This window comes from Notechis scutatus, chromosome 1, assembly GCF_049901735.1.
Source record: "Notechis scutatus isolate UNSWTSFEM ecotype Mainland chromosome 1, rNotScu1.2, whole genome shotgun sequence".
NCBI classification, from domain to species: domain Eukaryota; kingdom Metazoa; phylum Chordata; class Lepidosauria; order Squamata; family Elapidae; genus Notechis; species Notechis scutatus.
In genome coordinates, this window is record NC_142009.1 from 72231500 (window position 1) to 72257872 (window position 26373).

The 26373-nt window shown below is 32.9% G+C and overlaps 1 protein-coding gene across 1 annotated transcript in view; it reads right to left on the reverse strand.

Annotated features, from left to right (window-relative positions):
* RYR2 (ryanodine receptor 2) overlaps positions 1–26373 on the reverse strand; it is a 317056-nt gene that overhangs the window by 63502 nt on the left and 227181 nt on the right. Inside the window, exons 64-80 of the mRNA XM_087967520.1 lie at positions 23887–23947; positions 22366–22604; positions 21881–21962; positions 20273–20397; positions 19265–19585; positions 18659–18899; positions 18107–18194; positions 17217–17309; positions 15225–15395; positions 14206–14265; positions 13756–13890; positions 8291–8403; positions 7908–8004; positions 6336–6439; positions 5257–5308; positions 4745–4801; positions 1794–1817 (exon numbers count right to left, since the gene is read on the reverse strand). Of these exons, the coding sequence (XP_087823646.1) occupies positions 1794–1817; positions 4745–4801; positions 5257–5308; positions 6336–6439; positions 7908–8004; positions 8291–8403; positions 13756–13890; positions 14206–14265; positions 15225–15395; positions 17217–17309; positions 18107–18194; positions 18659–18899; positions 19265–19585; positions 20273–20397; positions 21881–21962; positions 22366–22604; positions 23887–23947 (2063 nt within the window). The remainder of the gene's footprint in view (positions 1–1793; positions 1818–4744; positions 4802–5256; positions 5309–6335; positions 6440–7907; positions 8005–8290; positions 8404–13755; positions 13891–14205; positions 14266–15224; positions 15396–17216; positions 17310–18106; positions 18195–18658; positions 18900–19264; positions 19586–20272; positions 20398–21880; positions 21963–22365; positions 22605–23886; positions 23948–26373) is intronic.

Below are 26373 nucleotides of genomic sequence, written 5' to 3' on the forward strand. Positions count from 1 at the left end.
GAGCAGAAACCTAGCAGAGAAATACAGCTTGATTTCAGTAATGTTTATAGAATTCATTGGAAGTATTATCTAATGCTAAGCATGTCTTTATATTTTGAGGAAAATCTTGAATATTCCAGAAGAGGCTTTTGCCAAACAATAATTCAGCCACATTCATAGGACTATAATGGTGGTCCACATATCTTCTGTTGCAAGTCTGCTGTGATTTCCCATTATGTCCTTCATTTTTTTCATCCATAGAATCGCTTTTAAAGAAGATAAAGTAGATTTTTGATTGTTTTAAATTGGGTAAAAATTTCAAGCCACAATATTATTACTATTTATTAAAATATCATGAGACTCAAATTACAATGAGGAAAAATGAGATTTGTTTTCTTTGCCACAAGTTGGTAGATTCCTACAGATAACAGATAATCAGAGTTGGAAGGGACCATTTGGTCATCTAGTCCAACCCTCCACCCAAGCGGGAGACCCTACACCATTTCTGACAGACACAATAATTCCTCATCTGAATACCCCACCATTCTTAGTCATTGACAAAAACTACTCATTCCTATATTAGTTGTTATAAGTACTCATGGAATGATCTTATAAATGGGGAAAAAATTAAAAATATCAAATATTTAAATGTTTTTTGCAGCTAGTTAAGAAAAGACAGTTCAAAGAACATTCCCACACTCAAATCTCACTTTCATATTCTAGGATCACTTGCTTATTTTGTTCTCAGAGTACCTATGCCATCTTTATTAAAGATTGATGCAAACTTTATGTCTTTGTTTCTATTGCCAAACACTCTCGTCATGGCTAAGGAAATATTAGATAGAGCAACTTCTTAGATTTTGTTTCTCATGCATTTACCATATCTATAACCTACAGAAAACTGGAAAGTCATATATTTGTACAAAGTTCTAACTTTTAGTATTGCAAAAGTTCACTCATGATTTTTCATGAAGACATATTACATATAAGAAATATATCAGACTTTACTGGGATGTAGGACACAATTATTTTCTTGAACAACTTATATAAATAAATAATATTCTAGCAAGAAATTACATGGATTAAGATTGGAATCCCAAAGGTGCTTTTTCAAAAGGCAACTGGACTTTGTTGTTCTCTGAAGACTTTTCACTTCTCATCCAAGAAGCTTCTTCTGTTGACTAATGGTGGAGGATGGAAGGATTTATATTCCTTGCAGTCATCTGGGTTGTTATTCTCATCTCTCATTCTTTCTGTGAGTCATTGAGGCCACTTGTAGGTTTATTGTGCCTTCACCTGAATAGTGCAAAGGACTGTGTTGTCCTTTCAGCAGTTCCAAGAAGTTTCCACGCCCATGTGCAGTATTCAGTCAGAACAGAAGAAGCTTCTTGGATGAGAGGCGAAACATCTTCAAGGAAAAACAAAGTCCAGTTGTCTTTTGAAAAAGCACCTTTGGAACAACCATGATCTGGATGACTGAGAATCTCCATAGACATTAAGATTGGAAATAAGAAATATCTTTAATCATTGTTCAACTTTCACTGTAATGACTGTAATCATCTAGCATTTACTGAGAGTAAATAAAAAAGCTTCATCCATCATACTCTGTTATGAATGGCTTATTCTAATTCTAATTACAATATTGCGAATGCAGCTAGAAAGTTGATCATTTAATTGGAAAATGTTCTGTTTTGGGAACTGCAAAGACTTTAAAGTATCAAAGCTGTTTAACAAAACTTGTCCAAGATGTTGAGTCTAATAAAACTACATGTCACAAAATTAGCCCCACATAAGCACACAACACATTATTTTACCTTGCTGCGTTGGGATCCTGTGACCTTAAGGAAAGGTGAGGATAAGAAGTGAAATAGCAATAAGAAAACTGTCCAAAGTACTCTGACGATAGCTGATCAACTAAATGCACAGTCCAAATTGTAGTTCTTGAAGAATGATTGCTTGGTTCCCATATATGTTTCATGACAATTTAAAATTTAAATGCAAAACCCAGAAAAGTTTCAACCTGTAGGGCTTCATTTAACATTCAATTGTTTAATGCGTTCTCTCCCTCCCCACAATATATTTCCTATAGAAACTCGGACTGTCCTAGTATAGATTTGCTTAACAGTCCTCTTTGTTTTTAAAAGAACCTGATAATTAACTTTGTTTCAACAGTTTTCAGCTGAACAAGTTCCATAACTCTTACTTGATAACTCTCAGATTCATTTGTAAATTCTAATTATATGAATACTTACTACTAATAAAGATACCTTGAAAATATACATGTGTTTATCAAGGTTTATAATAATTTAAAGATGGAAATACAGTGGCAAGTGAAAACGAACAACAAAAGATATATACTTCTCACATATACAACAGTGATTAGTGGTAGCAGACAAAAGATGAAGAGCAAGGACGAGAATACCAAAGCGATAAAGAAGAGTTCTGAATAGAGATAATTTTAATTTGATTGATATTTTCTGTTATTTTTTACTTACACTGAGGGAACAACAAAACTAAAGCTTTTCTCTTTATTACAAATATATAAAATTGCAATGACACACATAATCATCTTTCTTATAAAACTCAGTGCTTTAAAATAATAAAAAATCTCTAATTTATGATAATTTATATTTTGCTTGCTGCAGCACATTTTTCAACATTATGAAGAGAAACAGAAATTCCTACTGACTGGTGAAAAAAATGGGAAGCATTTGAGTATGTAATTAAACTTTTTCAATTAATAACATTAAGGTTTTAAATTGTTATTACTTGAGTTATATAGAGATCCCTGTGTTCATTATACATCAGATAAAGTATTTTATGAACGAGTGTTTTCATAATGTGAAATTCAGTGTAGGGCAGCATTTAACTGTTATAATTTAATGAGTTATTAACAGTATAAATTTAGTATAAATAAGTATTGTCTATATTTTGTGTTCAATGAGAATATCATTTTATTTTCGTTGCATTTCTATAATTTGGCTACTTGTACTTTTAAAAAGACGTTTTATACTACACTCATTAGAAATGAACAGTTCAAATTCTGCTTAAAAAAAGCCAATACTTCAATAACTAGAAGATATATTTGAAACACTGATAGCTGTGCCATATCAGTTGATATATTCAAAGATGTCTTGTACAACTGAATTTCAGATTTGTCTATGTCAATTGTCACTGCTAATTTGATAATGGACTGGATAATAAATAAAAGGCACAGTGCCATAAATGTACTTATGTACAAACTGTGACAACTGACATCACAGAGCAAGTAAGTGCTAATTGTTTCTACTCACTACTGGCAAGAAATGCAGAATTATAGTGAGTGATTACTGTATAAATTTATAGGGGTGATCTCAAAAGGTCTTTGATCCTCTCAACAAGTACAAAGTAATATCTTGAAATAGCTGAATTCATTAAGATGATAACATCTCTTCATCTAACCCAAAGCTCGTAAGCTCAATACACAGATGAGTTTCTTCTGACAGACAAGTTTATAACCCAAACTGATTTTTTCCAGTATCAGCTACTTTGCTCAGAACTCCACCAAGTGGTTAAATAAAAAATATTTTGCTTCACATAGAATATAGAGGGGCTGGTTTTATGATACGTGGCACATATCCAAGAAGACAAAATACATGAATGGCAAAGCAAACTTGAGCCATTCCTCTGGGTATTATTATCTTGATTTATTTGAGAAACACATATTTTATATGTAAGGTGAGATACTTGGGGGAATGGGAAAAATAAGAGGATAGACAGAATTCACAGTTGGGCTTAGATAATTTTACATACAATTTATGTAGAAATTGAGATTACAGATCTGGCTGTCTTTATTTACAAATAATCCTTGACTTGCTACTACAGTTGGGACCAGAATTTCTGGTGTTAAGCAAGCCAGTGTTTATGACTTCTTTTTGCCATGGTTAAGTGAACAACAATTGCAATTGATAAGTGGACCACACTTCCCCCATCAATGTTGCTTGTCAGAAGCCAGCTGGAAAGGTTGCAAATGCTATCACATTATCCCAGGACACTGCAACCATTGTGAATATACGCCAGTTGCCAAGCGCCTGAATTTTGATCATGTGACTATGGGGAGGCTGCAATGGTTTTAAGTGCAAGGCCATAAGTCACTTTTTTCAGTGCCATTGTAACTTGAAATAGTTGCTGAATGGATGGTTGTAAGTCAAGGACTACCTGTATATCTTTTTAAGAACAGTTAAAGACTGTAATAAACTGTACAGGAACTCTTAATTTAACACTTTTAAATGATACAAATCTAGCAACACTTCTCATAAATATCTAATCCGGATCGCATAACAATGGTTGATTAGCACAGGTCTCTTAACACTATTCTTTAAGTTGGTCTTGCCCTATAAAACCTTTTATATACTGGGTATAATATACTTCAATACCTAGCAGTAATCTCTATGACCATCAGAGTATCGTACTGATGCTACTTAAGTATATTCGGTGAACAAAATCCATAGCCAAGTATTTGTCTTAAGAGTTTCAAACAAGACTTTGGAAGTTCTTCATCAAAACTCTTCTCAATTGTTATGGAAGTAATGGAAAATACTTTAACTTTGGATTTTAATGTGGTCATATTTTTAGAATTTTTAAAAATAATATTTTATCAAGCAGATACATTCTGTTATCAGAATTACATTTTTACATGTTGAAAAGCATGAACAAATGCTGCTACATGGGACACTATGGAATAATGAACAAAATAAAAGATTGAAGTAGACGGTATTAATCTTACTTCAAAGCTCTTCACTTCCTCTTCACCATCATTGTTATCTTCTTCATCATGGCAGCTCTGAAAAAAACACTCTGCTCACAAATGTTTTTTTTAATTAAAATATGTTTGGTTTCAATATTATTTCTGGCTCTTATTAAGGTAAAATAAAGCAGAGACATAAATTGTATCTCTTGCCTAATGCTAAGGAACTGTTGATAGGAAACTTTGCTGGGTTTGCTGTATTATTGGGGTCAGCTATCAAAGTTATGTAGTCAATTCCCAACAAGTATGTAGAATCTAACAGTTTTTAATGCCATGGGAAAACTACATCCCCAAAACTGCTGGCGCATCTTGGTCATCTTACAGCCAAGAAATGGTGGACAGAAGGAATCAGATTAATAGGTGAATCAGCAAACAAGAAGGGAATTTGTTACGTTCATTTGGTTAGAAAGTATCAACATTTGTATTTCAAGTCAAGGAATGCTGATACAAGTGACAAAAATAAAATTATGGATTTTGGTGAAAAAAAATACCTTTGCCATAATATCAGCATATGCCATATACAAGTAATCTTCATCCAATTTACTGTGATATAGAAAAGAAAAAAACAAGAGGTTACAATTATCATTCGAGCTGTTCTGTATCAAGAGTAAAATTTACATACATAAGAAAGTATGATAAGACTAATGAAGGAGAAATATGTGTATACACTATACAGAAGCCTGATGATGGCAGATGAGATTCTGCCGAAACATTGCTACAACTTTAAAAGCACAACTACAATGACGTGGGAAAATACCCGAACAAAGCTGAATGCCATACATGTAAGTACCTGCAAAAACTTGAGAAATATATATATATATATGCAGCTTAGTTTGTTTATAGCTGACTTGAAATATACACACACACACACACACACACACACACACATTATATGTTTCAAGTCAACTATAAACAAACTAAGCTGCAATAATAGTGATACCATATACACTGGTGGATAAACTGAGAATTTTAAGTGTTAAAATGCTTCCCAAAATTGGCTTATCTATAGGTGGGTTCATCTACAAGTATATACAGTAATAATTTTTAAAGTACCCCTATTTCCCAATTATAATAACATATAAGCCTATCCGCAGATAAGTAGATTCTTGAAATTTTAACCAAAATACATGAAAAATGCAAGTTGGCTTATCCATAGGTAGAACATTTTTCATGGTATTTTAGTTAAAAATTCAAGGGTCAGCTTATCCATTAAGGGCTTATACAAAAATATATATGGTACACTGTTTTGGATTCTGTTTTTTCTAATAACACAAATATCAATTGTGCAATTTCTTCTGTACCCTAACCAGTAAGAAAATAATCCTATTTGCTCAATCCTATTTGCTAATTAAATTTGTTTAAACTATAATGATTTTCTACCATTTATTGATGAGAGGTTTTGTAGATATACCTGAATACAAAATTGGCTCAAACTTCATGAATCAGCCTGATAGTACTTTGATATTTAACTCCACATCACTTTTTCTAGGGACAAAAAGTATTTTGTATCTAGATTTGAAAAGAAAGCAATTTACGAAGAATCATTAATATCTTCTCTTTTTTATCTCACCATTTTTCAGTCAAAGCTGTTCGACTGAATAGTAAAATAAGTTGATGCAAAGGATCAACTCGCTTAATACATTCATCTTCTTCTGTTGGTTCTGCTCCAGGTTTCTGCAGCAAGAAACAGAAGAATAAGAAGATGAAAAGAAAATGTTTGAGATCTGAGATGTAATTATATTTGGACATCATACTGAGAGCCATCAAACTTATTTCCAAACAAATTTAAATTAGGGATGCTTGAAAATATGATCTTAAGATATTTAAATATGAACTGATTTGAATTACACTGTGTGCACAATTATTAGGCAAACTGTATTTTTGAGGATCAATTTCATTATTGAACAACTACAATGCTCTTGGTCAATCCAAACATTAATAAACCTCAAACCTGAATATTTAAAGAAGTAAAAGTGAGGTTATGGCTTTCTTGGGAGAGTATCTGTGTGTGCACAATTACTGGGCAACTAAATGAAAAATGAAAATTTGCCCATCTCACTCATTTATTTTCATCTGTTAAAGAGAGAATAATAAACAAACAAATCAAAATTTAAAAATAAACATTTCTGACAGTTCAAAACATAGTCACCGAACTGGTGGTAACTCCGGTTGAATCCCACCCCTGAACAAAACGTTTGATGGTTCTATGATCATGCCCAATATCTTAGCAATTTCAAGATTGCTGCATCCCTCTGAAAGTCTTTTACAATTTTTGACTTTTCCAAGTCAGTTAAATCTCTTTTTTAGCCCGTTTTGCCTAGGGAAAAGAAGCTGCCTAATAATTATGCACACCTTGATATAGAGTGTTGATCTCCTTAAGCCACACCTTCCCTCATTACACAAATATACATCACCTGATATGCTTATACCAACTAAGCATTCAAGTTTATACAGCTTGGAGGTGGAAAATATGCAAAAAAATGATGATATGGTCAAAATACTCATTTGCTTAATACTTGTGCACAAAATGTACATTTATTGAATCATTGTGGAAAAACTAACTCAATTTTCATAGGTTTGCATACCTTCTAAAATGCTATATCATACTTTGAATCAAAATACATATTAAGCCATACAAAGTCATTTTACATATTGTAGATTAATGCTCACACAAGATAGAACATCTGTCAAAAGTAAAACGAATCAGAATTAGGCTGAAAATAAATCAGAAACACATATCATTTTGAAACTCAAATGATGTATTATTATCAATGTTAGAATTGACTTCTATAATTATACTGGCAAATGTAAGGCTAGGGTAACAGCTGCGGTGTTGGAAAGGAACAAAAATAGCATATTTACAGTTTATGCATCTTGATATGTAAAATTCTAAATAGCCTCGAAAGGACTTCTTGCAGTCTACAAGAAGCAGGACATATAACTTGTAGTATATCTCCCACTATTATTGAACTTTTTTTGTTTTGTTTTTGTTTTTGGTAAAATTAAAAACCTTGACATTACCAAAATAATGAGCAAATTCCACAGTTTACTAATGGCTGAATTTGGCCAGGTTGCACACTACAATACAATTCAAAACAAATAAACAGTTTGATCTTTAAAAGTTCAATCAATTCTAACATACTGCTAAGTCTTCTATCAATGTATCTTCAAAATAATGGTCTTCTGTTTCCACCCAGGACTTTTCATATCCCTGAAGAAAAAGATTGACAGCTCGGTGCCTTAAAAAAAGTCAACAAAATATATGTATTTTAAAATGTATGCCCACTTGTTGAATATTCAAAATATTTACTATATAAAGTATCTGTCATTGTATTCAGAAATAGCATATATTTCTCAGCTAATGAATAAGAAATAATGTCCCAGTGAACAGATCTTCATGCTAAAGATAGAATTGAAAGCACTGCTATATCCTTTTGACATTTCTTTTTTCTAAAGCTATTAATGTTGCTGAGCTTTGCGCTGTGGTTTTGTTATGTTTCTCTTCTCTGTAGAGATCAGACATACCGTGGAAGATTATATAGTGGTGCCATTCTGAAGCAAGCCACCACAGCTCTTTTTCTCTGTTTCGACAAGAGTTTATGCCAAACTGCCTTTTTTGACCTTTGAGGATGCTCAACCTACAGAACAAAAAAAAAAAAAAAATGAAAATCAGAAATCATTTCATAGATGCTTATTTATTTTAAAGGCATAAGGTAAATCCCATTCAACTGAATGTGAATTAATGTGAATTAAACTGAATTAAATGATCACTTAGCCCAATCCATCTCACAGGATTGTTGTGGGGAAAGCAGGAAGAGGAAGGAGTATTAGGTATGTTCATCACCTTGAGTTATTTATAAACAATAATAAAAGCAGGATAAAAAAATTAATATGCATAGGGTTTTGCTGCTAAAATGGAATTTTGTAAATATTAGAACTAAATCAAGTTAGCTGAAGTGCAGCATAAACTCCCGAGAACTATTTTAATTACTATCTTTTGATCTAGTAACTTTAATAATAGAGAAACAAGCATTGATATCATCTGAGTATAATCAAATATTGTGTAAGCTATAAACCAAGAGTACAATATTTTAAAATTGTAGTCAATCTTTGTCAAACTATTGACAATCATAGATTAAACTGTTAAATTCCAGATATATGCATATCATCTGTGAAGTTTTAATCAACCTGATACCACAGCAATAATTTGCTTTTAAATTCAGGTTTTGGAAATTGAAAGTAAACATGTGAAAAAACAGGGTTAAAGCCACAAAGATTAATCTACATATCTAAAATAATGTTCTTTTGCTCTACATTTTCTGCATCACTTATTGTAGGTTAAGAAATTGGGAAAAAATCTTTTGTTTCTATATAGAAGTAGTCATCAATTAATGTAATCAATTAATCATTCAGGGATTGCTCACACTTCTGATAGTGAAAATGTAGACTTATGACCAATATGCAATCTTAAAATCATCACAGCAGCCCATGGTCACATGATAACCATTTGCAACCTTCGTGGCCAGTTGCCACCAAGTGAAGTCAATGGGGTACCCAGCAGAAATTTGCAAATCATAGTCATATAACAGCATGCTTAACAACTGCAAGGGATTTGCTTAAATGATTGCAGCAGAACTGATGTCATAAATCAGACAAAATCATGTTTCATTTAAAGATTACATAACTTAGCAATAATCCCAATTGCAGTTGTTAGGTATATTGCTTGTTTAGAAAACAAATGTCGTCCTTTTTTGTGGTTCTATGCATAAATCAGGTAAATCAAGTACTCAGGCATGCTGAGAACATAGTGGCACAAGGAAATGACAATTAACAACTTGCTGACCAGTTACCAGCATCCCAATTAACAATTAAAAGCTACACACAATCAAGAACCATCTTTGGTCCTGGTGACTGACTCAGATTGAATCCTTCAACATTATTCTGGGACACACATATTTACCTTCATTTGCAAGAGAATATTTGTAGCTCGGGATTGAAACTTTGGGTCCCTGGTGCTCTCTCAACTTGGTGGTTTTCCTGCATTATCAAACCAAATAACATCATCAGTGCTAAGTACCACTGATGATGTTACTTACTTTCGTAATGAAATGTCTGTAAGAAAACCACCAACCTCAGAGAGCACCCCACAGAAGTATGCTCGGTCTTCACTCTTCCACTATTTAGGAAAATGAGGAAACTGCCTATTTTTCACCAAGCTTTTAACTGTGATTTGAATGTGCCAACAAAAAAAACCAGGATAAAAATCCAAAATAGGAAGAATAATCTGTTTTACAGTTTTACTAAAAGAATAGTGAAGTAATTGCAAGATCAGCTTGGATATTTCTGAATTATGCTCACAGCACTTCAGTTTGACTGTCTTCTAAAATAACCAGGAGGAGCATATAATTTTTTATACAGAGAATTATGAAGTATTTTTTCACACATAGGATTCTTGAGATGGTGAGCAGCATAATAATCAGTAGGATGCATTACAGATTGAGTTATTGGCTGCCCATTACTATGTTACAGTTACTATTTATGTATTAAATTAGCTGTCATTATCCTTCATTTTGCTTTTTTGTCCATGCAAGTAGAATGTCACTTGTCTATTCTATAAAGCATAACCATGTTGCTATAGAAGTAACAATTGTACTAATTCTGTTCCTTTGCAGTAGATTTTTTACATTATTAATGTCATTACATACCAAATACATACTATGCACTGCATAGTAGATAATGTCATTGGCTAATATGGGCAACTGTAGAAATTGAAAAAATAAATATTTACTCTGAACACAGAACAAAATTACAGCATGCCTACGTGGAAGGATATATGGAAAATTTGATTGCTTTTTATAGTGAAACAAATGCTAGAACTTAAAGTACACATTGTGAGGACATAAAATAAATTGATTAGTGCACTGAATAACCGAAACCCAAATAAGGAATTGTGAATGTCATAATAGAGACAAAGAAAGAGATAAAAGTGTAATACAAAAACCCTCAGATTAAGTGCAGAACCTTTCAAACGTAAGAATAAATCAAAGTGGAGCAAGCAAGTTAGGAGAAATTACACCTAAAAATAGTAATCACAAATCAGATATTTAGAGATTTAACACATCAAAATGCATAAACAAAATTATTAAAGGCAAAACCAATACATTCCTAACATAACATATGAGCATATACTCTATACTTCCCATTCTGAAACATTTCCGTCCACGCTTAGAGAAGTTCTGGAAATAATAAAAGAAAATAATACATGAAGTAGAAAAAAATCAAAATGATGCATTTAATTTTACATATGTGGATAAAAGAAAGGGTATTAAACCATATATAAAAATATGTAACTTGAAAGAGTGTAAATATTTTAAAATTGAGTACAGCCACATTAAGAACATGGTGACTGTGTGTAGACGAGGATTAATGTTTTCACCCAGAATAGAATATCGATGATTTTCCCAACCCAAATATATTTTTCTGTGAGATTCCCTCACATTCAAGTTGCACAGGTTTGTTTGTTTGTTTTTGTCACCTTGATCTGGTTATGGAAGAATCCTATTTAGTTAAATATACCGCATTTAATAATACTAAATTGAATTCTCCAAAAGAGTAAAGGAACTTCAAGAAGACATATCCTCTTTTTGGGGAGCACAATGTCAATCAGAAATTTCATTCAGAATAGAGCTGGAAGGACCTTTGAGATCTTCTAGTCCAACCCTCTGCTCACGCAGAAAACTATACCACTTCAGACAAGTGACTTTCCAGTCCCTTCTTAAAAACCTCCAATAATGAAGCACCCACAACTTCTGATGGCAAGCTGTTCCACTGGTTAATTATTCTCACTGTTAGGAAGTTTCTCCTTAATTCCAGATTGCTTCTCTCCTTGATTAGTTTTCATCCATCATTTCTTGTCCTGCTCTCTGGTGCTTTGAACAATAAGTTGACCCCCTCCTCTATGTGGCAGCCTCTCAAATACTGAAATACATCTATCATGTCCTCCCTAGTCTTTCTTTTCTCTTGACTAGCCAAACCAAAATCCTACAACCGTTCTTAATTTGTTTTTGTCTCTAGGCCTTTAATCATCTTCTTTGCATTTTTTCCAAAGTCTCAACTTGTTTTTTTATAATGTGGTGACCAAAACTGCATGCAGTATTTCAGGTGTGCCCTTTCTAAGGCTTTATAAAGCGGTATTAATACTTCATGTGAATTTGATTCTTTGCCTCTATTTATACAACCAAGGATTGAATTATTTTTTTTAGCTGCTGCTGCACACTGCTGGCTCATATTCAAATGATCATCCACTAGGATCCAAAGGTCCCTCTCACAATGACTGTTTGTGAACCAGGTTTTGCCTAATCTATACTTGTACCTTTGGTTTTTCCTGCCTAAGTGTAAACCTTGCTTTTCTCTACATTAAATTTCATTTTGTTAGATAGGGCACATTGTTCAAGTCTGTCAAGATCTTTTTGGATTCTGAGCTTGTCTTCTGAGGTGTTGGCTATTCCTGCCAGCTTAGTGTCATCTGCACAGTTGATGAGTTCCCCTTCTATTCCCTTTTCTAAGTCATTTATTAAAATATTGAAGAGTCCTGGGCCTAAGACGGAACCTTGTGGTGCTACACTGCTTACTTCCCTCCATGTATCTGTAGTACCATTAAGGACAACTCACTGAATACTGTTTGTAAGCCAAATCCATCTGGTGATCTTGTCTATCCCAAGTAGTAGTTTGTGGTCTACTTTGTCATTTTGTCATTATGCCTTCTAATAAACTTTATTTATTTATTTATTTTATTTATTTATTTGATTTGTCAATTGTTTACAAGATAATAAGTACAAGTGTATACATAGTTGTGAATATATGAAATGGGTACATATAAGAAAAATAAAAGAATAAGAGAAACAATAGGACAGGGACGGTAGGCACGTTGGTGCGCTTATGCACGCCCCCTACAGACCTCTTAGGAAAGGGGTGAGGTCAATAGTAGACAGTCTAAGGTTAAAGTTTTTGGGGTTTGGGGAAGAGACTACAGAGTCGGGTAGAGTATTCCAGACATTGACCACTCTATTGCTGAAGTCGTATTTCCTGCAATCAAGTTTGGTGCGGTTTACTTTGAGTTTGTATCTGTTGTGTGCTCTTGTGTTGTTATGGTTAAAGCTGAAGTATTCATTGACAGGTAGGACATTGCAATGTATGATTTTATATACCATGCTTAAGTCGGACCGAAGACGGCGTAATTCAAGGTTTTCTAGTTTTAGAATTTCGAGTCTGGTGGCATAAGGTATTCTACAACGAGTAGAAGAGTGGAGAACTCTTCTTGTGAAATACTTCTGGACTTTCTCAATTGTGCTAATATCACATACGTAATAAGGATTCCAGACTGATGAACTGTATTCGAGTATTGGTCTAGCAAATGTTTTGTATGCTCTGGTTAGTAGTGAGATATTACCAGAGAAAAAGCAACGTAGGATTAGGTTAACAACTCTTAATGCCTTTTTGGCTATGTAGTTTATTATTAAACTTTATTATTAAACTTCATCGGTCATTTTAGCATTATGCCTTTTTATAAACTGCTATTTTAAATGTCATCATATGTCACTTCAGTGGGCATAAGAAAGCCAATGTGGCTTGTATGCGTGCTTCAGACTAATGATTTCACATTCATTCATTCATAATTAATACTTTGAATATTTACCCAGGCATAAACAATGGAATGACTATATTGTTTCTCCCTTCTGTGCACCCCCAGATCTTGTTATGCTGCCTCATCATGGGGAGAGGTGTGTTTTCTGGTAAGGATGAGTGAAGAAGCTTAATGAATGGTTGTTAAGCAAGGACTACTATCATGGAGTGAAATAGATTTTTGGAATAACATAATGTAAAACAAATACTTTCAGTGTAAAAAAAAGTATATCATCAGGGCATATTTCCACAGTACATATTGAATCTGTAAAACTAATTAATATTAAAATGTCATTAATACACCTAACCTGTTCCAGATGGAAAAGTACATTAGCTATATCCAGAACCCGTTCCACAGTCTTTTCTGGATCTGAAGTAATATCAGTTCTGTTTGGTAGATCTTTGTAAAGGGCCACCTGCCATCTAATTGCAGGATCTTCAAGCTGCAAGAAAATATATACGAGGTGCTAAAAATATGTCTCAACTTATGAATAACTGAACAATTGTATATAGACTGTTGGAATTACTGTGATAATCTAATAAATCACTACACTTATTTGGCATGTTTAACTTTATGAGACCATTAGAACCATTGATTACATTTCACAGATATCTGAACAATTTTTGGCTCAACACCTGGTGTGCATATATGGATACATGAACAGATGTATACATATATGTGTCAAGTTGCACTCATATATAACTTGCTGTTCAAAAGATTAAGTCAGAAGCAAAAGTTGTTAATACTAGAAAACTACCTTGCCCTGTAAATGGAGGTTGTTGCGAATAATATCTCGAACTTCATCCTCCGTGTCCTTCTGTTAAGAAAACATACCAAATATTTTACTGAAAAATATTATATAAGAAGGGAATAGCCCTTGCAGAAAAATAATTCTAAGCAACTTGCAAAGCTGCAATTTTTTGTTATTATGGCATGCCATGATAAATATGCAAAATGGTATTAAACTTATAAATTATAATAATATAAATTATCACAAATGTTCTTATGAATGTTCCATAGTAGTGGAATCTTTACTTGGGGTGAAATATTCATTTGTAACAACCATAACAAGAGTAACCTAGAGGAAAGGATTTTTCCGTTCTCCAACCAGCTCCATTTAGTTAGCAGCTATCTGGTATTATCGATATCTAAGCGACTTCAACTTCATATTTACTGTATTTTGGAAAGTGTTTCTTTATCATTTTGCATCTTGTTTATAGGAACGGGATAACATTTAGGGAAGGCTCTTCTCTGATATCGTTCTTGTTGAATATATCTGTTGTCACCCAAGTGTTCCCAGAAGAAAAGATCAATCTCTGAAGGAGCTAGTTATCATATATTTTTTTTAAAAAAAGAGTAGAATAATGGACAAATCCCTATAATTAACATTCTTTTTAATGGCAGCAGGAGCCAATTATCTTCTAAGGAGAACTAAACCAGACAAATATCATATTACATTCTGATATATACCGGCCCAATGAGAATTCTTCATCTTTTGAAATTTGTATTTTTATAATTTTAAATTTTAAAATTATTTTGATTTTAATGTTTAATTTTATTTACTGTATTGTATACTGTATAGAGCCTCTCTCCAAGTGAGACAGGTGGTTAAGAAATATAAATTATGAATCAATAAATAATAAACACTAACAATACTCATTTTTAACCCTGTCAGACAGATAGAAGTACTGCCTCCATAAAGGGGAGAATTTATACAGTTATTGAACACATTAAGTGAACTTCTACATATAGAAATGATTTATAGAGAAAACCTACCATGCTCAATCGATTTTTTGCCTGGGCAATTAATTCTTGGTCACCAGGTGCACAAATATTTAGTCCAATAGGAAGCAATCTTTTTAATGCAGCCACAATTAGAGAGGTCTGAGTTGAATAACGATCCCCTTTCCGTTTCATTTTTTTTCTTTCCTGATCAGAAACAGCTGTCTGCAATGTAGAAGTAATAAGTCATTCTCAAATTATAAAATAAAGGAAGAGATAATTATCTCTTGGGGATGTTGAAATGAAAAAGGAAGAAACACCAGGGAAATTACTATGTTTTGTAATGATGGCAGGAATCTAGAAGTGCAATATCAATTTTCATTTGTATTATCTATGCTCACTCTTGTGACAAACTTTGTCATGATCTTTTATTTGTACTTGTATGGAGCAGTTGGAACTTCCTATGATATTTCCACTGTGTTATTGTTTTCAACTACATTACCATCATGCTATTATTTTGCTCTCATGATAGCAGTTTCCTTAATGATTTGTCAAACTTGCAGTGTCACGTTGCCGTCACATGACACTTGGTGATATTTTTCCCAATCGCAGAGCTGGAGTGGGTGTGGCCTGCATGTGACACATCCGGCTCGCGGGCTGCCAGTTTGACACCCCTGAGATAGATGGCATATCTAATCAGGTATACATTTTTAAAGTGTCACTTTAAAATAATGATATAACCTCAAAAAGTAATCCAACCCAAGGGAAGGGATTTTAAACTCAATGCCTAATGTCTGATAATAGAAGCAGAGCAATTAGTGATTCTTTTAGTAGGACTCCAGAGTTCAGGATTGTGAAGGCTACTATAATTAATCTTGGATTATCCTAACATTGGGTAATGCAAGGCCAATCCTACAAACTGGTGATGGGTGGTCCAGAAGAATAAATGTGGTAGCTTCCCAACCAAGCCACTGTATTAGAAACCAGAACTAGTATTGCATGTGACTGTCCTGGGTCCTTCAGCAGTCCTGTAAACTTTCATTGGTGGATTTGAGAAGAAAGTACAACAGTAGATTGTCCTATACGTTCTTCAGCAAAATATTTTGTACTGGCCTTGTAAAATTTTACCAGTCTCTTTTATTAATTTTCCTATGTTGTCTCAATGGTCAGCAATATGCATTACCAATTAGATACAACTAAGTCTACTTTAATGTACTTCTAGAAAAGAACAAGAACTGAAATACTGAAAAATATTAATGTATAACAGTTCAGGGAACACTAAGTAAGTTGGCCTCTTTGAACCCATTCACATCTCCATTTCCCACTTCTCTACTTCTGACTGTTTCTCCCTCCTCAGGACACAATCACTTCATTTATAGATGTGCTTCTCTACCCCAAGCAGCCATGCTGATTTCCTTCAATTAACCAGCAGTGACACCTTTATTAGTCTCTTACTTTTTGTAAAAAAAAATTGGATACAGTACAGAGAGAAGCTGCAGTTTCATTTAGCAACTTGGTTTGCCAAACATTTTCCTGGAAAAATGAATATGCTAGGCATGACCTCAGCTTTCTCTGTAGGACACTGTACTTCAAAAAGTTAGAAATAGAAAACAATTCATATTTAATAAAAGAGAAAAAACATCTACTGAAGGATAGATATAAAATTAATCTGTTGGGGAGAGAAGTGTTTCAGAATGAGGATAATTCTGTTCTTTATATGATACAAGTTACATGGTAATTACATTTGATAGCTATTTGCATTGCAGAAATTCTACACTGATGAAGTGGGCCTAGTGATTCCCCTGAAAATGGATGTGAAATTTGGAATTAGTTTATAGTGGTTAAAGAAATTTCAAATTAGAAATATGCATCCTTTCCATAATTTTTATCTCTATAGATAACATGTTTAGGAAATATTTAGAATACTCTAAAATGTTTGGATTATTTCAACATCCCAGTAGATGTGAAAGATTTTAATTATTAAAAAAAACCTAGAGATTTTAGCAATATTTTGATATATGCAGCAATATTTGTAAATTCTTATACCTTGGACATCTTCGATTTAGTGTCAGCAATAAGGAAAGACATATTGTTGATTTCATTTTGCACCACAAAATTCTGTTCTTCCCTTTTAAAATTCTGCAATGTTACAAAGAACATAAAAACACAAAGTATTACAAAATTCACTATCTGTCTCTTCCATTGCCTCCTTCACATTGAGTCTTAAAATTTATATAAGGCTGTACAATTGTATTATAAAATCTTAATCTATATAATGGTATAATAAAAAAAAAATTCTCTTTTTTTCAACAAAATTGAACTTATTACATGCAGATAACAACATCTTTCTTTTGAGAAAATATACTGCTCCCTTTCAAATTATTTGCAAAAGAACTGTCTTCAATATTTTTCAGACAAATACTTTGAATCCTTAAGATATCATAAAGACAAGAAATGCTAAGTACTTGAAGAAGATTTGATTCTAATTATCCTGTTTGGGGGGAAAAATCAGAATAGAAAAAAGATAACCCAGACAACACCTTAGAATTCTTTATGGATGTCATCTGATATTTACCATTTATTTATAAGATGTAAGATTAAAGCCTTGCACAACAAATTGCAAAAGAAGAAAACCATCCAAGAGAGCTTTCTTTCCTGTTTCTATTTTTTTATAGACATACCCACATTGACACTTTGAAACAGCAGAGAGTCAAAAAAGCAAGATGGCACTTGCAGCACTGTGAACCCTATCCCTTTTGTACATATATCAATGTCACACACATGTACAAAAGGTCAGGACTTTGACTGGATTGCACATCTCATCTTGATGCTGTTGTACCAAGAGCCACCTGGATGTATCTGACGCTCAATACTCACTATACTACAGTGCTCAATAGAGAAACCCCTCTTATTTACGAAATTTAGAAAATACATACATGGGATTTTGACCAGTAAATGAAAACTTCTGCAACCATACGAAACAAATCTTCAGCTTCAGGGTTGGGCTCTTTGAGCCATTTTGCTCTGAAATTAAAAAGAAAAGAAAAAGAAAAACATTTATTATCACTTCTATTTATAGCAGAAATAACAAAGACACTTTGGAATCTTCAACTTTAGAACGTGTATGCACACAGTTCAATTTTCTGGATTTATGGAACACAGCCCTGAGCAAGAGGATTAGATTCATAGCATCTCCAGATAAAGAGAAAAGAAGGGAGAAAAATGGTAAAAAAGAGAAATCAGTAAAAGAAGAGACAATAAGAATTACCTATGGATGAAACAATAATTGTACATGACAGAGATATCGCACTGATGAACTAAAGTCCTATACCATTAATTAAAAAAGAAACTTGGCCTTAAATTAATTCATAATAATGCTAAACTACTAATAAATTTAATAAATAAAGCAGTTACAATTTATGAATCAGAAAACTCATTCTCATAATATGATGTAAAATAAGAGATTTAAAAACAAGTTCTCTGCATACCTATTGTAGTCCACAAATCTGATCAACAATGGATAGAAGGCATAAAGGTCCCGGGAAAGTGTAGTGAATTCATCTAGAATGAGGAGTTCTGCCTCAGACATATCACCCCTGCCTTCTGCTCTTAAGTGTTCTTCATCAGCGATCACCAGAGCTGCTTTTTTCTTCAGTTTCTCCATCAGTGGAAGAAAATGTGTTTTCAGAAGCTCCGGCTTCACTTTGCTTATGATAGGCTGAGAAAACACTATGTAAATAATCCATTAATTTTACTGCATGGAAAAACTACAATAAAAATGTTACAGTCTTCAATAGATTTATATTAGAGTTACTACATTAGAGTTTTGGTCATCTCTCAAAGAAATGCAAACCAAAATTATTCACTGTTCCTCTCCATTCATTTTAGGTTTATCAAATCCTGGTCACTTCTTTTTATTCCTATTATTAAATTCACATACATCTTCTGATAAGCTGAACCTCTACCTCTCACAGTCCATTTAGCCTTTTTAAAAAGTACAATGCATCTATTGAAATTAGCGGTTTTTGCTTTTCTCAATTTTCTTACATTTTTTTTTAAATGCAGGCAAAAGTGAACCAAAAATTTTCCCCTACCTGCTAATCTCTTCATCCAGGCTCCTTCATCTATGCCCAAATTGTTATGTATGATTTTTAGAATGTTTCCCAGAAGAGTATTCATATCATCTGAAGTCAATGCTGTGCAGCACATTTCACTCTTGTTATGATTGTTTTCTGGTCCATGTTCCCACCAATGTGACATGTAACTACAAAGCATGGGCAATATAACTTCCATTACATGAGGCATTTGTGTATAGCGAATGCCTGATTCAGCTAATTCTACAATTTCTTCCATTAGTTTTTCCAGAGATGGAATATTTGGACAAAGTTCCTTTACGCTGTTGGGTAAACTGATACCTAGAAGAACAATACTGCATATTAATATAATACCATGTTTAACAGTATTATTAAACAATCCCTTGGTTCATGCTGAATATGTATGCTTGAGATACATATTTCCACACATTATTTTATACATATGTATTTCCAACATCACTCATCATTCATGTCTATTTTCTGAATGTATGTGACTCAATATTCACATATAAAAATCAATTTGAGTGGATTTTGCTTTGCATAATAGATCTTTTTTTTTGCATAATCTCTTTTCCAGTATGGTTCCCTTCTTCCTTCGTCTTCCTCAGATTCTTCAAATCTAGTACAATGATTTTTCTAAAATCTCTTGGGGGTGGGGGTGGGGGATTGAGTTCAGGGACAAAAAGGAACAATGCTCCTTCAATTATATTGATGGAAATAGAATTCTAAACTATTACATCCAACTGGATTTCGTTTTTAAAAAACTAGCCCCAAAATGAAAGTAGATAAATTAAATCAACGTTCCACTACCTTCTAACACATGGTTTAGAGAATGAGAATAAAATGTTATTCCAGTGGGGAGGGGGAAGCAGCTGCTCCAAGGAACCTCTTTGGAACAGAAAGTGAAATGCTTGACAACACTAGTCATTATCAAAGAACAAACTAAGTGAAAAGCAAATATGCAGTATAATTAATTCTGGATAATTCAGTAAATTCATACTTAGTTACCTGCTCTTGTTGTCTTTGTATTGTATATAGAATAAATATTGTGACTATTCAGATGAGTTTCTAAAAAGGCCACAGGAAAGGCACCAGCAAAAGCAGCTAAACATTCACCTAAAGCTGAGCGTTGACTGTGAAGTAAAACAAAACAAAACATCTTTTTAAAGTCAATGCAAATATAATTAGTTTAGTTTCATGTTAATAAGATTTCTAAGATGTTCAATTTGTCTGGTAATCATTGCCAAACAATAGTATCTGGGTAGACACTGATACAGAATTAACTCAGATTATTACAATATAAACATGATTTACATTTCAGTCATAGGTTTTGCTCTGAAACTATCTTCTTGATCTGAGGGGTTGATGTTGCTGATTTTCTTAAAGATTTCTCAGTCATTTTCAATATGACATATCCTGATACCTTTTTCTGGAGAGTTTTTAGGCAGGGTAATCCTGCAGTGGTTCTGCTCATATTCGAAATATCATCTCCTGAAGATGGTACTGAGGTATTTGAATAACAATGTTGGAAGGGGCTTGGGAGGTCTTCTAGTCCAACTCCATACCATTTCAGACAAATTGTTGTCCAATCTCTTCTTTAAAGCCTCCAGTGACACCTACAACTTCTGAAGGCAAGTCATTCCACTGATTAATTATTCTCACTGTCAGGAAATGTCTCCTAATTTCTGGTTCCCTCCTTGATTGGTTTCCATCCATTCTACCTCAGGTGCTTTCAAGAATAGGTTGCCCCCTCTTCTTTGCGGCAGCCTCTTAGATATTGGAACAGTGTTGTCATGTTAGCCCTTTTCCTCTTTTTCATTAAAATAGACATACCTAATTTCTGCAACCATTTTCATATGTTTTAGGCTCCAGTCCCCTAATCATCTTTATTGCTTTTCTCCACACTTTTTCCAGAGTCTCAACATCTGTTTTTATAAACTGGCTACAATATTCCAAATGCAGTTTGTGTTCAATTCTGCAATGTCTATAGAATTCCACCAGTTTGTAATTTTATATGCTGTTGAATATCCAAACTAATTTTTAATTTCAATCATATGTATTATTACAGTTCACTCTGTGTTTAGGACTTGATTGAAGAAATGGACTGGATGAAGGCCAATAACATGAAGTGGTTTCAAAGTGGGGTGGGAATCAGGTTTTTAATGGATTTCCATATTCCAGAAGAGGTTGCACTCCCAAAATGAATCATATTTTTATTATAGCAGACCCATCTTTACTATTAGAGATAAAATATATGGATTCTTTGACAGATGAAGAGCCTATTATTAGCTCTTCGCCTTACTTGTACAAAGATACAGGTAATCCTTGTATAGTGACTATTCAAAGTTATGATGATGCTAAATGAGACTTAAAGCCAGTCCTCAACGTCGCAATAGTTGCAGCACCCCTGTGCTTGGCAACTAGCATGTAATTATGACAGTTGCAGCATCCCCTGGTCACTTGATACCCATTTGTGATCTTCACTGCCAGCTTCCCACCAGCAAAGTCAACGAGGAAGGTGGAAGGAAATTGTAACATGGCACTACACCTAAGAAACATGCACAATTCACTTAACTGATCATAATACATTTTTAATGTTGCATATTTCTTTCTTACCGTTCCACATAGATACTCTTGCTGGTTCCCAAAGCATATAAACTGGCCAATATTCTATAACAAGAGATTTGAACATCTTCCACTAAGAAAAACAGGAAGAAACACTAAACAATTTTGTGCATTGCTTTTCATTGTTATCCACAATGTAACTAAGAGACCACTATAAACATATCAGAAAACAATTCAGAACAATTTGAAATTTTATATCTGGACATGCAAACATGCTAGTATTATTACAAACAGCTGAAGAATACCTGAATCTGTCTCATCAAGAGCATTTAATTATTTTCATTTTGAAGATCGATAAATATAGTAATATAATTAAACAAATGAAGCTGGAATTGTATTTTGAAAAGTGTTTTTATAAACTCCATTAAAATCAAAGTATTGATGTATTATTGTCTGGAATATTAGAAGCCAAGCTATAATGTTCTTAAACATAATTTAGAGTTGTAATTGTATAAATTATTCATTTTAATACTTACATATCAAATCTTCACCAAACTGATGCTGTCCAATGTGCTCAAATAATGAAGACAATACTGGTAGGAGAGCCACTGTTGTGTAGTTAATAATTTGTGTTACTCCTTTTGGCTGACTCCTGGTGTGTGTGAATTGCCCCTGCTTAAGATTTTCCATTGTTTTTTCCAGGTCCTCTGCAGCATTATCCAAAAATGTTCTCAAAGCCATCTTAACAGATTCCAAACCTGTCTTCATCACTGTCCTGTATATTGCATGTACATAAAATAACATTATATTATATTATAAACAAATTCCATAGAGTTCCTATGTACCAAGGAACACACTTTGGTTATAGAAGTGTAATAAAAAGACATTATAAATCTCTACAAATAGTTCATTAGTCTTGAACCTAGTAAGCAAAATTGTTAGTTGACATAATTCTGTCATTGCTTCCTCCCTAGAAGGGAGATTGGCTCCATCTAGACATTAATTAAAACTGAACTTTTAATGGGATTTGTGGAGATTAGCTATGGTTGTTATGATTTATATTTCTATGGGAATTCAAGATATTTTACATGAGAATCTTCCATCACTTTTTTATCTCTACAAAGTAAAGTTGTCTGCAAGATAGTGAATTGTTCAAATTTACCCGGTACTATGCATATAGAGTTGTGTAACATCACTAAGTAGAAATTTAAATGTGTATATTTGGTCCCACTCTGATATATTGACTACAATGTACACTGGCTCTGTATGAAGCCATACTAGCCTCTATAATATTCTGATAATTCTGCTGATAATATCACAAGTAGATTCAAGTCAACTCTGTGCCTGAGGCTACCCTGAAGCTGTAGCAAATACAGAACATACTAGCATAAGTGTTTATTAGAATATAGGAATCTCTGTAAGAGGAAAAAGCAGCATGCAGCTCTCTAACAGTTGCATGTGTTTAGACTAAGCAACAATAAAGAATAGGAACAAGCTGATTATGTCAAAGATGGACTTCAAAAGATCTGAAAATAGTTTTGAGAATCAGTTCAGAGCATACAGTGTAAAACAACAAGGGATACACTGTTGAATTATTTGCTAGAAAATAAATTTTTGGAATGATGAAGGATGGTGTTAATGCAACATACCTAATTTTAAAGTTTCAGTAATATCACCATACTTTTAAACACATTCAAAACATTCACATAATACGTAATGCTATGATTTGTAATGAAACATTTTCACCATGCAATTGTCCTTCATTCCTAGTTGAGAAAATAGTTACGATGATAGCTCATATATAAATATGTAATCTATAAAATTTCCAAGTAAACTAAATATGAGAATTAGGAATTGGGACATATAAATAGATGATATGGCATCCAAACATATTTTCAGTGGGACAGAGGAACTGATAGCTTTTCTCCTGGAATTATTAATCTTTCTGATTTAGCAAGTCTCCATTAATGAAAAAACACAACTAAGTATTCATTTAAAATAATGTTGTCCCTATCAACTTGAAACAATATTTTAATAAAATCTATTTAGCAATTTACCTTGCATCCAAGGTTTGACCCAAGATATGAAGACAATTGACTATTGAAGTTGCATCATTTCCTAAGGGAACCAGAAGAAAGGAGAAAAATGAGAGATTCTGTATTATGCGGTTTCTATTTTTCAGCACTACTGGTGAACTTGCAAGTGGAATTTAATGTTATACATTATATTAATTAAAATATTATTTCAATGATTTCAATAGATGCAAAAAAAGAAACATCTAACTAACATAAACAAAACACATTTTGAATATCCCTGAATATTTTTTGACATTTCAAATTTTCAGATTATATTCTTTAAAAGTTAATCTTTTCATCACATTAATTTATGCATTAATATAGAAACATATGTTCTATAATGTGTCATGAATCACATCTGAATCTAAAGCTGTCAGATAAAGAATAATGAAAGCAATAAGCCATGCAAAGTTGGTTACTGTAAAAAATATCCACTGATGTTTAAAAGAAGAATTTGGAGAATGAAGATGTCAAAAATAGATTTTTCAAAATTTTGAGCAATAATAAAATTGTAATGTATTTCTCCAAGAACATCTAAGAGTTTTTCTCAAAGAATATTTTTTACATAATTCACAAAGGTAATAATCTAGGATATAACCCGGTATATAGTGATGTTAGCCCTTCATACATTAAGAAAGTCAAGTATATTTTTCACTGAAATTTATGGTCCTTAGACTTTTGACATGAATGTTGCTGGAACCACAATACAGAAAACAATTCAAGAACTGTTCAGGACTCATTTCTTTCTACAATTACACCACTGCATATACTTATGAGTAGAAAACATGATGATAAGTGTAATACTTGTATACGCTAAGGAATATAGCGTACATTGTCTCATAGCTGTATTACTGAAATATAATTTCATTTATTATATTTATTTACATTTACACAAACCATATCATCTCCATCATATTTGAACAGTATGTATGTAAAATTAATTAGTAACATTTTGAATTAAAAACTCCTAAAATACACCAAATTGACTTCCATGTTGACAGATTTCTGGGTACATTATTTTTTTCCCATAATGTTCAGATAAAATATCCTAAAAGAAAGTTTAACTATATAAAAGATGGGATGTCAAAAATAATTTAACACAATAAAAGCCTTAAGCTTACTAAGAATATCTCAAAAAAATTAAATATTTTATAATAATAAAATCCCTTAACATAGAATTCTATTAAACAGAAAATTTAAGAGAAAGTATAAATAAAGCTGAAAATTACTGAATTCTTAAAAGGTCTATAGATAAATGATTAATAAATGAACTACATTATAAAAATACTAGGTAGCTGAATGAATCTTTTGTAGGTGTTTTACTGTTATCTGAAGAATGTATATTCCATTTTTAGAGGTGTACCAAAAAAAAAAACCTAAGTAAAAATAACAAGGAGATAATAGTGCAATTAATGTCATACTTTCACACAGATAAATATTTCAAATGTGCTTATTTTTTTAAAAAAATGCCTTATTAATAAAAGCAAAATTGATGTTAGGTGACTTTCACTAAGGCACCATTAGTGAAAAACCACTTCTCCCAGTCCAAATTTTCACTTCTGATAAAGACGATATTTAGAAAGGGACATCAGCTAATGGCTGATCTGCTTTAAGTACATGTAGAATTGCATACACACACACACACACACACACACACACACACACACACACACACACAGAGTGAAGACAAAATAAATCCTGTATTTGTGGTACAAAAATAAAATATATCTAAGATGCATTGTTCCATTAATTATAATAATGTATTAAAGTTTAATCAATACATCTGTCATGCAAAAATGACCTCCTACAAATGTTGAAGCATATCTCTCTTTCCTATTAGAAGTGAATTCTTTAAGGATGCAAGTCAGAGTACTTTTTTGGGGATGTTGTATGTGATTTCTATTTTATCTCCTTGTACAAGTATTCAGTGTTTTGGAGTTTTTCAGCATGACTGAGCCTTACTGAAATGTTTGGCTGTTTCAGGTATTTAGAACTTCTCTAAATCTTGTAGCTCTGTGGAGTATGCTGATACAGGTCTCTTACTTTTCATGAGTCTTGTTTTACCTTCTCTCAACACTTGACATAGGAGTTTGCATCAAAGATAATCAACCGCTCACCATTTTCTATTGCTCTGGCATGACTAATCCCACATATTTGCTAGGCGTTTTCAACAAGCCATATATAAGTCAGTAAAATAAAATTAGCAACAAACTTGAGAGATAAGCTGAATTTCATTACTTTTAAGTTTTCATTTCAAAATCTGCATGTTCAGTAAGGGTTTGCTATGCTGTCTATTCGGCTGATTTCTGATCGTTTTATGCAAGGCCGGATATAAAATTCCAGCTGAAAAAGAGCTAAGCAGTGACCTACAGGCATTTAAAAAAAAACTCTAGAAACCTGCATAGTCCCTAAATTACTCCTAAAACATTCTTTAGGGAATGGGATTGGTGGTTACCATTAGGGTGGCAT